Here is a 17534-nt window from a genome sequence, read left to right on the forward strand (position 1 = left end):
TATCTTAATCCATATTAATCCTTATTCTTCATTTTTCGCAGATTTCTGCAGAACTCGTTATGATCTTTATGAAATTATTTTTATTATGATAACTAAACTTAATTACACAAAAGCTATTCTTATATATTAATAAATGAAATCTATTTCATTCTACAAATGTGTAATATATATATATATATATATATATATAATATAAATATATATATATATATATATATTATATATATATATAAATATATATATATATATATATATTATATATATATATATATATATATATATTTATTAAATGTAAAAAATAATATTATAAAAAAATAAATCACGTAAGTGAAAAAAGAATGAAATGATTCGATGCAAACTTTACTTCTAATTTTCATTCAGGAATAAATATTTTAACTTTCTGTATCTTTTTAAACGTGCTATTTAAATTTATGTCGCAATTGTAGAACTCGCTCAACATTCACGTAACAGTTAGATTAAAAAGAGGTAAGACATATTAAGACATAAAAAAAAAGAAATTAAATTCTTTCTACTCGATTTTCTCTGAATTTTGTCAAGACCAAAATTAAGCACGGCCTGCTTTTTTAATTTATTATTGTATTCCATCGTTTTTCTGTAGTCATTCTCACGATTTGTAGACTAATACTGCCCATTTTGAATCACAGAGGCAGATGCATATCCTTCGATATCCATTCCTCGAACGTTTATCCTCCGCGGTTCTTCTCGATAGTATCGAGTAGTAGCCTAGTAACCTCAGTTACTACTATTGCCTCTTCCTCTCTCCTTCTCTCTCTCTCTCTCTCTCTCTCTCTCTCTGTTTCTCCTGATTTCTTCCTCCAGATTTGCGAGAACTTCGAGATCCTTGTTTCATCGAGATTTCGCCAGTCGATATTGCCCGTCCAAATATCCCCTTATCCACTTAGTGTCCATCTCTTTGCTTTCCCTCAATCGATCCTTATCTCCCTAAAAGATAGAGCATCATCTCGCGTCCGATACTTTATCAAATGATTAAGCAATGGTAGACTTGTCGAGCATCAAAGTCGAGCAATTCAAAGCTGGTACTTTAATTATATTACAGATATTTTAATATTAAACTGCTGCACGTAAAATATCCTATTTGTATTAAATAATTTTGTGTAAAAGAATACTTTGATTAATTGTTTCATCAATAAATATTTCAATTGCGCTTTTAATCCTATTTTTAATGAAAAACTAAAGAAACTCAAAAAAATTAATTACTTAAAATGAAAAAAAAAAATATGAAATGTGAAGCATTTTTGCATAAAAATTTACATTAACAATGTATCTATTGTAATATATTATTATTTTATATTAGTTATTATTCATATCATATTCTAATTATTACTGAGTTTCTTATGTATAAATCTCCTTTTCAACAAAGATTGCAGAATGAATTTTTTAAATTACTAGCGATATCAATCACACTTCATTCATCGCACCGCGTAAATCGCGACGTAATAATCTCTCAGCAATTTATTTGCGTAAGTCTTCACGTAACGTCGTTGGCGGGGACGCTTTTCCTGTTAACTCGCTTACGGTATTCCCAAACTTTGCATACTAATTAACTGAGCGTTTATCTGTCCTCTCTATCTCGTACACGAGGGGCCTGTTCCGTTTGGAGGATTCTACTTTTTGTTATACCTATCTCCATGCCACTTCCATGCGCGCTGATTAAATATTCTTTTATCTCCCGTTTCTACGTGGTTTTATCGACAAGTACATGCGCTCACGACAATGTTATTACAGCATTTTCGTCCCGTTGAAACTTTATGCTACGACGCTACGGCCTTCCTGTTCATTACAATAAGTTGAGCTTTTATGCCAAAATGTGTCAATGCATTTTCGATACAGTCACGAGTGTGATCATATAAAATCTTTGTCCCATTTTCTAGTCGCTATCGTATATTATTTTGCATATTTAATTCTTATGATAAGAGTATACGAAAAAACTTAATGCTATATAGTTCTTTATGACACATATATTATATTATTTTATGGAGAATTTTTTAATAGAATTTAAAAGTTCTTAATATGAATCAATTTAATGTATATATTAAATAGTAATTTTATAACATAATTTAGTAATTTCAATATAATTTTAATAACTGAAAAGTTTATCACTTCACATAATTCGTTAAAAGGATTTTATTATAGAATTCTACACATAATCACATAAGCGGATAATCAAAACCTTTCAAAAAATTAAATGCCACAGAATGTACAGGATCTCTATAAAAAAGCCCACTGGTGCAAGAATAAACGCGTACTGACATATCAAGTAATAAATCAGTGATAAAATTGAGGTCGGGTCGATAAACTCTAAACGTATCGAAAGATACAATTTGACATTTTTCATTCTTTTTCCTTATTATATTTCACATCCTGATTAAAGATTTCATTATCGTAATAAAAGGAGATACATGAATCGGCTTTATCATTATTTTTCTGATTCTTTTGAAATCTTATCTTAAATCTAAAAATCTTCGATTTTTTTATCTTTATTTTGATTTTTCTTTAAATCTTCTTCATTCTTCTTAATCCACGAGTGATTTGTCAATTGAAAAATGAAAAAATATAAGAACATATCAAAATAGCAAAAATATATAATTTAAATTTCTTCTTTATTCTTCACTATGAATAATAAACATAATGTAATAACTATGTATATAATGTATGAAATGTTTTAAAATAAGTTACATACAGGCTACAGAATGCTTACATATTCATGTATTCGATAGTTCTAAATAATAAATGATATATATGTAATTTATATCTTTTCATAGTGAATAAACAACAAATACATTTACAAATTTACTCATAAATTCACCATATTTGTTGAAGCTCATGTAGAAGTTGTTCATAATTATATATTGCATTTAACCTCGAGGGCACTTAAAATATATTATTTAATTATTAATTAAATTTAATTTCCCCAAACTAAATAATAAAACTATTTATTATTAATACCAAATATATCTCTTGTGGTAAACGTAGCGAACAAATCAAGTTGGCTTATTTATGATTCAAAGAATAAAATTTTGATCTCTCAAGAATTTTTACATGTGTTCAACATAACATAATTTTATTTAAATTTTACTTAAATTAATAGCATTATTATCTTTTATTTAAAGAAAAAATAAAAGAAAGCTTCGAAAAAAATTTTAAAAAAGAGAATCGTTTCTCATATTATATGTTCTTTTTGTGCGCGGAAAGCCCTTTTATTTCTTTTCATTCGCGAATCCTTTCGCGCCGTCTTTCGCGACCACTAATTAACGATCTCGTTATCTTCACGGGTGATTGCGCGCGACATTTGTACGGTAAACGTGACATGCTCTGCCGTTTTCCCGCCACTTGATTTTCCGCCTTCGACGTGCCTCCATTGTCTCTGTTAAGTGCCCGGGGCAAAAGTAATTGGTCGCGCGTCGAATGAGCCGGAACGTTCCTGATAGCGCTTATCGATGCTGAACATGCGAGCAAATTGCGAACGTACGCGAGCACGTGGCAGTTTCGTCAGCAGTCGCGAAAAAAAAAGAATAATCAATAATATCCACGAACAACTTCAGAGAGTTGCGTTCGCATAGATGTATTTGCCACTTCTCTCTCTCTCTCTCTCTCTCTCTCTCTCTCTCTCTCTCTCTCTCTCTCTCTCTCTCTCCCCCCCCCCTCTCTCTCTCTCTCTCTCTCTCTCTCTATGTTTTTGAGAGATTTATGGATTAAAATATTAGAAGAATTTTTGATGATGTCAAATGTAAATTACATTTTTAAAAATTAAACAATTCAAAGGTATGCATGCAAAAGAATTAAATATTCGAATACATTTTTTACAAATAAAAGTAAAGTCAAATGAAATTTTCAATATAGCGTCTTTATAAAATAAAAATTTGCCCGATGTAGCGTTAATAGATAAAGGGATTATATACCAAACATTATTATTATATTTTATCAAGAATTTCCTTAATTCCTTACGAAAATGCTACCAGTGGACGATTTAGGATAGTTCGCGACGCGGGAACGTTTTCGCACGAGTTTGCTAACTGGTCGGGCAATAAAAAGCGGTGGAAGCGAAAGGAAAGGAGGGCAGAAAAACGTGGCGAGAAGTCGCTGAAGGATTCTTGCAATTACGGGAGTTTTAGCGGCACGAGGAGTGCGACTCGAAGTATGCGCGCACAGGACGCGTAGTAGTCGGGCACATATTTGAACACGGGACGAAATGAGAACTGCCCGGCCTGGGAGAATATTTCCCACCGAATTCCACGTTTCGCGCGTTTTCGTCGTAGTCGTCGACATATTACTTCGGCGACGTAAATTAAAAACTTCGTTTCCGCGCGTTGCTTCGGTTACTCGCTTTTCTTTGATCCGTTGAGCGTGCGAAGTTTTTCCTTTGCTTATTTTTTCTTTACGGTTGCCTCCAACGAGAATATGGCATTTCGACAAAAAAGATAATCGATAATTTCAGAAGAGTTTTACAACAACCGTTATTGTAAAATTGTTACATAGAATAGCATTGTGTGAAGAAATATGTAGCTTTTTATGAGCATCACAGCATTTTGTATATTCTTTTTATTTTGTCTATTTTGTACATTAATTTTGTACAATTTAATTAAGTTTTAACAAAAATCATGTGGTAAAAAGTATCTTTTTATCAATTAATTAAAAATCGTTCTTTCAGCACTATATATTTATTACGTTTAATACTTCAAGCTAATGTTTTTCGTGTTGAGTCTTGTAAACATTGTATAGTTATTTTAATTATTCATTTTTTAATTTATGTGAATGATGTTAAAATACAAAACATATCGCTTGAAAGTTATGTGGCTTATCTGCAAGTCGAAACTTGCACGACGTTGTTCCGCCATAGATATTAGATATATACTGCGATAACTTTGCAGCCAGGTCATGTATGCATATTTAAATATGCGCAAACATTATGCAGTATTCTTTTAAAATAATAAATTATGTTTATATATTATTCGCAAATATAATAGTAATAATCTTAAAATATCTTCGCAATAATAAATAACAATAATAAATAATTTCTAAAATATCATAAGATTTCTTAAAAATTTCTCATGTATGTAAATAAATATACGCGTCCATGAATTTGCAGTTTCAGCCAGATACCTGATAAATTCACTCGATTTCTAGTAAATCATTAACTTTATGTAGCTAAAGATAGCGCGCACACGGAATAGATTCGATACGATATCGATCAACATCTTCACGCCGGAAGATCTATGCGCTTTGCTTTCGCATCCGGCATGCACGAGCTCTTATCACTGTCACTTTCCGGCCGAGCGACCGACTTTCTCCCCTGCTGGTAGCTGCTCGTTCACCCTCTCAGCCGACCAATCAGCGTACCCCTTTAGCGCGCCGCGTCGGCCGGATCCGCAGCGTGGCGCGGCATCACTGCCGGTGCGGCACATGCGCGCGTCCCATCATCGTATATCTATAAGGGTACCTACCCTCGGCGAGGCTGGTCAGTTCTCGCCCGTCCGGGAAATCGGGTCGTCGGTTTGCGAAATCGTGTTTCGTCCTTGTTCCGATCTTCGTCGTCCACCCGATGGGGTACGAATGCGAATTGTTTCATCGACAAAGAACGAACATCACGATGTCGATCTAAAAACTCGTCCTCCAGGGGTGAAACTCATGACACACGTGAGCACGAGATGCGATAGGGTGTCGTACGCCAGTCGGAGGTTGTGTACCGGTCTCGCTGGTGTCACCGATGGGTAGAAGTGTCCTCGCCGAGGGAGAAGTGACGATACATAGTAAGGATCTTGAAAAGGTCAAATTTCAAACCTTGCTCGTCCAAGAAATCGCTTCAGGCGGAATTTTGATGAGAGTGTTTACCAGATATCGCGATAAAACTACAAATTCGGTCGAATAACGAGAGCTGATTAATGTGGACGGAATGTGTGTCAATGTTCAATTGTTCCGCATCAGCGATGCTGGACAACTTGAACGACAATTCGATTGTATATCGCCTGACAATGTTGATTTTAATTGAGTAGAAATGACAATTTTATCGTTCAGTTATCGCTATGTTTTTAGCAATCGAAATGACAGTTCGTGAAAATAAAGTTGATCAACACCAGCAATATCGCGTATCGAATTGAATAACATTGTTCAGCAATGTTGGCCAAATAACTACAGCAATATGTGACGATATCAGTGAATAGCGCATTGATGACGTTGGCTAACACAAGTGGAATGTATAGCGATTTAATCCTCACATGTTATCTGACAATATATTAACCTACAGAAATCCTATGGCAATCACTTGCCAATTCGTTTGTCAGCGGTATAGGCAATAGAAAATGAGAGATATGAATTCAACAAGCGAGCCAAGTTATTCACCAGCGGATGGAATGTACATAAATTTAATTGCTGCCAATGTTGACTAACCGAAATCCTACGACGATTAGATTTTCAATGATACGAGTGAATCCTATATTCGCATAGATAAAATTGGTCAAAAACCGACAGAATATATATATATCGATGTAATTTTTATATATGAAAAATACTGAATAATCAAAATGTTATTGCAAATTATTACATGTTTTTGCATTTTAATGATATGTTAATAATACATACAATACGCAAATGAAGTTAAGGACGGTAATGGTACATTTGATCCGCTAAATGGAATGCTTATGTTCTACTTCCTAATTTTACTTTATATAGCTGGAAATGTTAACTGACTATTATACTGCAAACTGCTTTCATAACTTTATTAAAGTTAATTAGAGTTTAACTAGAGTTTCTCGATTTGTCCTAAGATGTCAGTAGGTTAAATTATAGCTCACGGTTAATTATAACTGTTTATAAATATTTATAAAAATATAATCAAATCATAGTGATATATGTATAAATAATTTATCAAAGTCATAGTAATATATGTATAAATAATTTAAATAACAATCGTACCGAGGAAACTTCAAGCATTCAAATATAGACTATTTAAAAAAAAAAATCTTAAATTACCTTTTGTATACAAATTGAAATAGTAAGGCATCAAAATTTTTGTCGCGTCTGATTAAAATAATAATTAATGATAATCTCTCAATTGTTGGAAGTGCATTCCTAGAATGTTCGATGTGAACTTTGCTATAATATTAGTTGTATTGGTCGTTTAACAGCGTCGAAAGAATTTTAATTAAAATTACTACGTATTTAATTAGCTGATCATGATTCGATCATAACGCAAATATATATTATAGATAAATTATGACTAAAATTTATTTTAATGAAAATAATGAATTCCATTTTAATAAAATTCTCTTATAAAATAACGAAATATATTTGTCAATAATTATAAGACTTGAAATTTTAAAGATGCAAATTTAATGAGTTTGTCATTCAGTAGGGAGGAATATCTTTAGCTTGAGTGACTTTGTGTCTTTGAGTCAAGAGCACTGCAATTAGACGGAAGGGTTTGATGTCGGACGATGTGCTTCAAACGCAATCATATATGATTGCCTTCTGTACTTCAGAAATATCATTATTATATAATTTCCGACAAAGTCTAAATACATAAATAAAAACTTGCCTCGATACTTGATGACTTTATTATTCGTATCGTAATTAAAGCAATGAAAAAAAGGAAAATGTGACAAACGCGAGTGAGAAAAATATATTTATTAATTAATATTTATATAAATTAATTAACATTTATAATTGCAATCGGTTTTGTATAAAGTGCGATTAATGTTTATATTTAAATTGAACATTTGATATCGCACTATGTAACGATTCTTCATCGCTTTGCGATATCTATATCAATAATTGCTGTATTTTCATCAAAACGGAATCAAGCTCTCTAAAAACTCAATTTTAATTTTTCAACTGTCCTAACTCACATGACAACAGGTACACGGTACTTGCTACGCTTGAATGTTGTGCTTTGTTTAAACATCTGCTCGCAAAATTGTTAATATCAAGCGACTAAGCTTAATTAACACGTTTTCCCTATTCGTCGCGGAAGATTTCTGTAATTTCGTTGGAATGGGATTCCCTGCGAAGGGATTCTCCTCGGGTGTAATCGAGTGTGGCGCATCTCCATCTCCAGAACGGTCTCTAGAGAGATTATGAATTAGCGAGCATGTTTGCCGAGACAATCTCGGACTCGTAGACGTTAGCTGGCGATATCCCACGCGCGTCTCTCGGAATCTGGTTCATCGTGTTTAGCTAACGTCAAATGAGTTATTCCGCGCGAGAGCACAAAACGGATTCGCTGCTTACTGCGCGATATTACTGCATGCCGAGTATACATATAAATTCTCTATATCTTACATTAAACTTTCTGTCGGTGCTCGTGCAAGGATGCGTTGCAATCTCCCTCATGTAATGGTTAATTTGGTCAACAATTAAACTAACTCGAGAACAATTTGTTTTTAACAATTTCTCTCTTTAAATCTTTAAATCGATTATTAAATATTAAAGATTTGTTTAAATAAAAGTTGATTTGTAAATTATCTGTATAATAATTTGTCACGCGTTCTATTCTGTTCCCTGTTCGTACAATTGTTCACTCGTAAAAGTCGTGTTTTTATTCGCGTTTAAACATCGAGCAAAGTTAAAAAAAACTCGAGAAGCCAAGATAGAAAAGAATCAAAGAAATAAACATAAAAAGACAGGACAATTTTAACAAGTAGTATAGTTTGTTGTCTACAAACGGGAATGTAGAAACTTGTTGTGCTGCAAAGAGGAAAATCGGGATCAGTATTGAAAACATCAATTTGATGGCTCGAAACACGATACTATCGCTAGTATTGCAAGTCTGTATATTGTAATTGTATTTAGAATGGGACAGAATATCAAAGTTTCTCCTGGAACAACGTTCCCTAAGGCATTGTAGAAATAATTGCAGAACATGTAACAATACACAATATAAAGGACATTCAGCTATTATTTCAAATTTAACAATTAAATAGTAATACAAGATCTTTCGAAAAATATAAAATTCATATTTTCTTGATAAAAGTTTATGAAAAGTTGTGCTTGTGAAAATTTAACATTTTGTGAAACTTTTAATATTTAATTTTACAATTAAATTTTATATTAAATTAGTTTTTGTCAAAAGTTAGATCTTATTATATTAGATCTTATTATTTATAATTAAAATTTTGTGATTTTTTTTAGAGAGATGTTCATTCTCGCATATCAAATTTATCAAGAATTAATAAACTCTTCTCTTTGCTTTTACAAGCAAGAGCATTTATAAAAAGATTCGTAATTCCAAATAGCGGTTAATTTCGAGTCTAGTCAAATCCCTATATTAGTATCATGAATTCTGGAGATTCCTCTGCTGGTACAAAAGCAGCTGATTAATGTTGAACGCGCGTGTGATAAATGATCGACGTCTTGGCGGAGAGGAAGATGATGGAGAATCACTGGCCCGGTGCTCTCTCGTGGCTCATCGCTGTGGTTTGATCGAAGCGGTATTTCCTTCCCTCATACGCGCGGAAACTTCTTTTCGGAAGATAAACCGCTCCTTTTCAGCCTCCTCTCGCCTTCGGGACGCGGCCAAGGGGGCACGAAAGTTTCCCAGATGATTCACAAAAGATTTTTTGGCCGCGTCGCGACGTAGTTTGGACAAGGCCAACTGAGTACCGTTTGGAAAATTTATAAGAAACTAACGAAGAAGCTCTTCCAGCCGGAAACTCTCGAGATACCCAAAAAGCGATCTCATTCAATCGTAGAACAGAGTCTGAGTATAATTCAAAGAAGGAAAAGTTACGAGGCTTGATGAAAAGATAAAATTCTCTCTTTAAATACCTTGTAAATAATGGTGAAAGTAAGTTTGAAATAAATAAAAAAAAAACGTGAAAAGAATAATGTTAAATAATATGTATGTAATAAATGATTTATTAAAATTAATTGTCAGTAAATTTATTGACATAAAAGTAATATTTAAATTTTCATTATGAATTAACAATTTATTTCAAAAATTATTTTAAAATAATTAATAATTTAGTTTTAAAAAAGCTGTTGAGTATTTTGAATTATTAATTCTTTCACTAATGTTTTTTTAGAGATGTTTAGAGATTCTGTTTGTTTAGCGGAATTTTTAATCAAAAATAGATTTTAATTTAATAAATGTTTACGAATCATGGAAATGAATTAATGTTATACATTATAAAATTATATGATTAAAATGTAATAAAAAAAATTTGTTGATTAAAAATTCAATGTTAATTAAAAAATATTTGAAAATAAAAGAATCTACATGATATAATTGTAATATATTTCATGTAACAAGTTAATCTTACAGAAGCTTTTAACTTTAGTCTCACTCACTCATTGTCACTCACACATTGTTAATTACATTATTCTTGTTTTTCACTTGTTATAGGAATGATGAAAAACGCAACTTGCTAAAAAAATCTTATTGGCTGCGATGCATCACGCGTCAAATCGTTAGCGTGCCTGACACGTGTGCGAATCTTTATAATCCTGAAGCTTGCAGCGAAAGTAGGTCGAACTTTCACATGGGAGGAAATTAGGGACGAGTTTCCACGTGCATCATTCCTGTCGAGATAGAGAAGGGAAGGGGAATCGATCCTGGAATTATTAGGTAATTACCGTGGTGCAATGGGAATAATTCCAGAATCGATTATGCCGGAACAGGGATCGGGTGACAGGCGAGAGACCGGCAAATAGACCGGTATTTTCAAACTCTTCCTTTGTAAGAACTAAGTGCCAACTCGTTTAATATTAAATTGCTCGCATATGTCTATCAAGTGAGATTATGCAGCTCGGAATTAGCAAACAGAGACCACTGAAACGGTCTTTTATTTTTTATAAGTTTTAAATAAAATATAATATATTTAAAAAAACCCATTAAATGTTAATATTTGTATTATAATAAAGAAATAATTTTGCAAAATCATTAGATAGAAAAGTATCATTAGATAGAAAATCAGAAAAGTTACAAAAAGAGATTTTGCGGACGAGCAAGGTGATAAGCTTCTTTTACATTTTAAGATGATGAACGATTCTCGAAATAAGAAAAATCAAAGTAACGGGATAAATTTTGCAGAAAATCGAGGACGCGCCATTAATTCCAACAAGGACAACAAGGAAGATACTGTATGAGACAATCCTACGATCTCACCAATCCTTAATGTCTCCATCGTGAGCACTCGATAGCTGCTCTACGCACAAAGGCGCGGTCCTACGGGACTCGAGATCGACGTGGTGGAAAACAGGGAAGCTGGTGAATAAGAATAAAAATAAGGACGATGGGGGTGCCGGATGTGGAGCAGGCCAAAAGGCGACTTCAGGACATATTGAGGCGGGCGCAGAAGCTGGAAATACCGACGCAGGAAGTGATCTCGACGAGGACGGCGCGTAAACTGCTCGCCAGGACGCGCAACGTTCTAGCGTGGACCATCTGGATCGGCGTATTTGTTATCCTGCTCAGCGGCGTCGTCTACGCGCGCTGGCCGACACGACAAGACGTGGAGACCGTCAGGACCGTGCTGAGGCGAACAGTCAGTATCGACGTATTTTCGTTTCTTTAATGTTTTCAAATCGTAACAAATATCCTTTCTAATATCCTTTCTATCCTTTCATCCTTAACAAACCAAAAGTTGGATTTTGAAAAACTTGTAGATTGGTAAGTGTCTTTCGAGAAACGAGAACATACAACGCGAATATTATCCGTAGGTATTTCCATGCTCACGAAATTCTTTGCGACGGGGAAAAGGGCCGGATTTCAATTCCCATAAAATTTTCTCAAACGAACGCGAATTTCCGTTTTCTCGTTTCGTTTACACACGAAGGAAGAATAAAGAAACGCCTTCCTTCCTGAACGCTGCAAATTCTCCTCCTGCTTTCTTCCCCATTCCTTACATCTTTTGTTTTTTTATGATCTTGTCGCACATATCTTTACTATACGCAATATGTCAATGGCTTTTTGACTCTCTACCAAATATTCGTGACCCGGTTAACACACATGCGCGAACACATACACACGTATACATACATACATTACATTTTTCTTTATGACAAAAAATATTTTATCTCTATTGACATGTGAACTATTCAAGCATTCTTTTGCAAAATATGTAATTTTCAATTTTATCATTCAATGAATATCTATAATCTATAATCTATTTAAATTCTCACGTTTAAATAATTCATATTTAATTGACAATTAAAATAATTTTATATTTTCTCTTAAATATCATAATAGCACGTATATTAATATTATTATAACATTTCACTATAGAATATAAATTTAATAGAATATAACATTAATACACCGAATTAAAATTGTCGATTTTAATTAAATTTTTTAAACTGCTTTTATTCTATATATTCACATCGACTATTGATATTAATTAACCAAAAACTTTTATTTAATAGAATCGTAAAATTGTATTGAAATTACTCAAAAACTTTTCTTGTGAATCTGAATGTAAGAAGACATTCTTTTATTATTTATTTTAGATATAAAATATAAGATATAAAATAAAAGCTTAATTCCCATGAGAATAGATTAAACTTAGGTATCTCTTACAATTCTCTGAAATATAATAAACATTTCAAGGTTAAAAGTAAGAGTAAAGTTTCGATTTACGATAATACTGATACTAATAGCTGATATTAAATTGTCTTTCTCTGATTTAAATGACTAGAGAAATGTTGAAATGATAAAATAAAGATTTATTGACGTATTATTCACGTCTCTTAATATATCAACAAGATCACTCTCTTCTCATTTAAACACATATATAACATTGTTATCACGCTGCTTGAATTTCGCTGATTTCGAAAAGTTGGCCAATTAAGCTCGCGGTAGTCACGCTGGCATGATCGATAACGCCGATCACGTCGAAGAAGAGAGAACGTTAGGGGTACTAACGCTAAAATAAAATCGCTCGGCTAGTGATATTTATTAGACGGCACCAACGACGGTTACGACCGATAAACGGCACAGACCGCGGCATGGAAATTTCACCTCGTAAATGGAAGTGTGCAAACAATAGTTATCGAATAAGCGTTTTCGCGGGATAAAAGCCGATCGGTCGCGGCGTTTTACACATCCTGCCGATTCGCGATTTTCTCTCCAGCTATGGCGTCGATCGTTATTTGCAAGTGATCCTGAAAAATCCTGCTTGTCATTATAAAGATACAAGAAAGCAGAATATTCGGAAAGAAAAATTATTCAAAAATGTTCAAAAATTCAACAGTGTTAAAAAATGATTTGTAGCTTCTTAATATGCAATATGATACATGATTAGTAACGTTATAATATAATGCAAATTTATAATATCAATAGAAATGTTCCAGGAAGCTTCAAACGACGTTTAATGATTCATTAAATATTTTATCCGGATGTGCATTTCGTTTGAAATCAACAAATAAATAATTGGGTTTTTAGATATTATGTTTCTTTCGTATTTAATTAATGACTCTCGATCGAGAAGTGGTTTCGTCGCTCGTTTCGATCGTATTTCCCGATAAATTTCAGTATTATCGATGCTCGATCGCGCAAAATCGCATCAAAGGAATATCAGCGTTAAAAGGACTAAAAAAAAAATCGAGACCAGTGAAACAGCCTAAATGAAAGAGATTGCAAGTTCAAAGAGAGCTATCGCATGTAACCTATTGAAAATGCATTCACACATATTCGCGCGCACACACGTACACACATACACGCGCACCCACAACATACATCTATGCGTGACGATTGATCAGTAAAATCATTTTGGCGGTCTCGTCGAATTCGAGTTGCGTTTCATTGCTGAATATGTTACGCCGATATTTTCGAAATGGCCTCTCTCGGAATTATGCGCCATGACATATATAATTCGCGATTTTCAAGGAACTTGCGAAATTCGACACATAGTGCCTTTTGCATTGACACAAATTAATGGACGCATAAATATGGATGTTCAAAAAATATAGACATATAAATGGATAGATACAGAGTGAGTCAAGAATTAAAAGGACTTTTTTTCTGCTAAAAGAGTTCAGAGTAGTACTCGAACCAATATATCACCGAATGGAGATCGTGACGTTTTATGGATATATCCCTATCGCAAACTCAACAAAAATTATTGATTGAAAAAACTAAATATTTTGATTTTTAGATAAAAAACAAAAAAGCATAACGCGCGCTATATATGCCTTTCTGTTTGAAACAAACCGCCGTCAGTGTTGTTCGTAATTATTTCAAAACGACCGCGTGCGCGCGCGAACTGAATATGTTCCAATTTACGCTTCGATATCTTCGTTTTGGTTTTCCGTCGCGTGTTTGTTCCTGATTGTCGCTGCGTTTGTTATTTCTTCCTTTTTCCCGAGCCAAATGCGTTCCGCCAGCGGTAGCTCTCTCGTGATTGTTAATTAAATGAAAGGTCGAAGTTAGAGATCGAGTGTATTAATGGAACGGAAAAAAGTAGTATTAAAAATATAATAGCAATATATAGGAATACATAGCAGGATATTTCATAAGAATCGAAAAATTTTTCATTGTTGAAAAAAATTTATATCGATTTAGCTAAATAATTTATAATTAAATGTTTATAATTAAATTATTCAAAATAATACTGTCATCTTCATACAACAGTTTTTTACTTTATATTGTCATTTCATTTTATTTATTAAAAGTCTTAATTTCATTTCAAATAATTTAACAACTTGGCAAAATTATATTTTTCCTTATATAAATTAGGATTATATATTTTTCTTGTTATATTAATTGAGATATATTAATTAGATAATTATAATTTGGAAGTTTATTATACTGAGCAAAGAAAAATCAATATATTATTTTGAAACAAAAAAGCTAGAAAATTTATATATATATATATATATATATATATAGAGCATATGTATATTTTATATCATTGTCAATTTTAATTACCTAACTTGTCTCAGAATAATGAATTGATCTCTCGATTGATCTTCCTCTCGCTACTGGAATCTGATAATTTGTACTGCTTCTTCTTTTTTTCGTACTCTGTAGTATGTCGCGGATCGAGACACCGAAAAGCGACCGGAGAATCTGCCGGGCCTCTCGAGATGCTCAATTTCTATGGAAATGACATCGAAACAGCACAATTTTTTACACTTTCCTGTCACCGATGTTCTTGTTACGTTCCTCTCACTTTCATGTGTGTGAAAATTTGCGTGAATACGAGCAAACCTTCCGTTTCCTTCTCATTCAGAAAAGTATTTTATTTAGTCGATTACTCTGCTCCCCGTTTTTCGACAGAAAAAAAAGAAAATAAAAAAAAATCATGACTGTACACGCGGACTAATAAATTCGATATATTTCCTACTTGTACATATCACGCTCTCGTTGAAAAACGATACTCAACATAGAGACACAGCATGTTCTAACTATAAAACTAAAATCTTCTTTATATGTAGTTTTGTTCTGCAATTTTCTGAAATCAAAATTAAGAAATAAATATTAGGTTAAAAATGTTTAACGTATTATAATTATTTTAAACTTCTTAAAAGCATGAGGTTTGCTGAGACTAATCGAATCTTTAAAATTCCATTAAATATTTTTAGTTTTTATTTTTAGTTTTAAATATATAAATTTAATATTTAAGTTCTTTTCTTTTATTTTCATAAATTTTCAAACTATCATTATATTTTATGATTACATATTTAATATTAGAATCAGAAGCACATGATATTTTTCGTTACGAATATAAAGAACACATTCAATTTATAATTTTGTCTTAATCTTGTTTTAATTAGAAAAAGAAAGAATTATTTAATATTACAATAACAATACACTATTAAAAATTTGGGAACTTTTTTATAACATATGATTTTGTAGCATACACATATGGTTTATGTTAAATGTAACGTTTTGAAAATACGATATAAACCATCCATAAATAAGTGATGATCCTCATATAGGATTTATTTATACAAAATGCAAGAAGACGCTTACAGAGCCAATAAACATGTATAGATAGCCGCTACTTGCTGTCGAAGAATGTTAAACTACCTCTCAGCAGAGCTCTTTTCTTCGAGAAAGCGCTTTAAACTTGGAAAGAATCTCGAAGGAATTTTAATATCCATGCAGAGTGTTTCATCCGCGGACGTTTCGTGTCCGCTTGCTAAATTAAAAAATGCCCCGTTAAATAGTAAGTAGTTGAAAAAGTTCGTAGGGCGTAGAAAGCGCTAACGAGGTCTACAAAGTATGCATAAAAGAAGCGATAAGAATCCCGTCTCGGGATTAAACGGAGTTGTTTACTCCCCGGTCGCTTCCATCGAAAGAAAAAGAATTGAAAAATAAAACTTTATATTCTCATACTTTCAAATACTAAAAAATCGATGTTAATCGATGTGGAGAGAGAGAGAGAAAGAGAGAGAGAGAGAGAGAGAGAGAGAGAGAAGTGAGAAACTATTGTTAACTCTTTACGAACAAATATTTATCTTATAAAAAGTTTTAATTGAAATTGAATTAATATAAATAACGGTCATCAATAATTAACGAAAAAGAAAGTAAAGAATAGATATAATAAAATTTACTTTTTCTTTATTTTTGTATATAAATAAAGCTGTTTTTCTTCTGGGAAAAGATGCCAATTATAATATGATTAGATAAATATATTTTTACACACTCAAAAAGATGTATGAATATTCTTAAGTAATTAGTATAAAATAATGAAAAGAGAGTTAAATTATTTTTTATAGAAAAAAATCTACTTGTCTTTTGTTAAAATTATAATTTAATGACAGACTTTTTATAATTTTGCCGAGAAATATATAAGAAAAATATAAGTGAACGAGAAAAAAATTAATAGAAATGTATTAGCAACAAAGTTAAGTCATTTTTCTTCTATCATATCTCTTTCAATTTTATTTATTCCTGTATTTCAAGCTTTTATATTTTTAAAGAATGGATGCCTAACTAAATTTTCACTCTCTTCTAAGAGTAGATCAGCAACAAATTGGTCCAAGCGTTCAATAAAAGGTGACGCTCCGCAAATAATAGCTCCCTTCATCGTGAATTGTGAAATTACATTTTCACTCAGCAGCGCGTCCGTTTTGTAACAATCGCAATTATTTGCACTGACGCGCGTGACGTCGGTACATTCTGCGCGATTATTTACATCGCGTGACGTATCCTGCGATTGCAGTCGGCTTGTGTATTCACAGCCAGCATCGACTATAGAATTCCGAAAGCCCAGAACGTCGAAATTATTATAAGGGCATTAATTAATTCGACGTAACAAATAATTTCTCAAATATAATTTTATTTTATTTTTAAATATAGTTTTTTTTTCACGAACGTGGAAAAATATATTTATAAAAATTTAATATTGTGTTACAAATTTTTTAGCCATTGATTAATTCTAACATGATTTCATATTTTAAAATGTACACGGTAATGATCCCTATATATATAAATCGTGAATAAACGCGAAAATTGATACAAAATTTTTTGTGTATTTACAGAATAAGAAATTAGATTCAGCATCTATTATTATTATTCCTTGCTTTATATTGATCATATTTTTCAGCAAACACTT

General features: G+C 32.3%; 1 protein-coding gene across 4 annotated transcripts in view; it reads left to right on the forward strand.

The window, feature by feature from the left end:
• Positions 1 to 5478: 5478 nt before the first annotated feature.
• LOC105426742 (uncharacterized) overlaps positions 5479 to 17534 on the forward strand; it is a 190016-nt gene continuing 177960 nt past the window's right edge. For 2 of the 4 annotated variants that reach the window (XM_089085271.1, XM_011638119.2), the window contains exons 1-2: positions 5479 to 5789; positions 11066 to 11519. In XM_089085271.1, the coding sequence (XP_088941397.1) occupies positions 11268 to 11519 (252 nt within the window). In that variant the 5' untranslated portion in view covers positions 5479 to 5789; positions 11066 to 11267. Of the gene's footprint in view, positions 5790 to 10378; positions 10601 to 11065; positions 11520 to 17534 lie in introns of all 4 variants that reach the window. The other 2 variants (XM_089085259.1, XM_011638118.2) reach the window with 2 other exon arrangements.

Source organism: Pogonomyrmex barbatus, unplaced genomic scaffold (genome assembly GCF_055798465.1).
Source record: "Pogonomyrmex barbatus isolate J1 unplaced genomic scaffold, ASM5579846v1 scaffold1, whole genome shotgun sequence".
In the NCBI taxonomy this organism is placed as follows: domain Eukaryota; kingdom Metazoa; phylum Arthropoda; class Insecta; order Hymenoptera; family Formicidae; genus Pogonomyrmex; species Pogonomyrmex barbatus.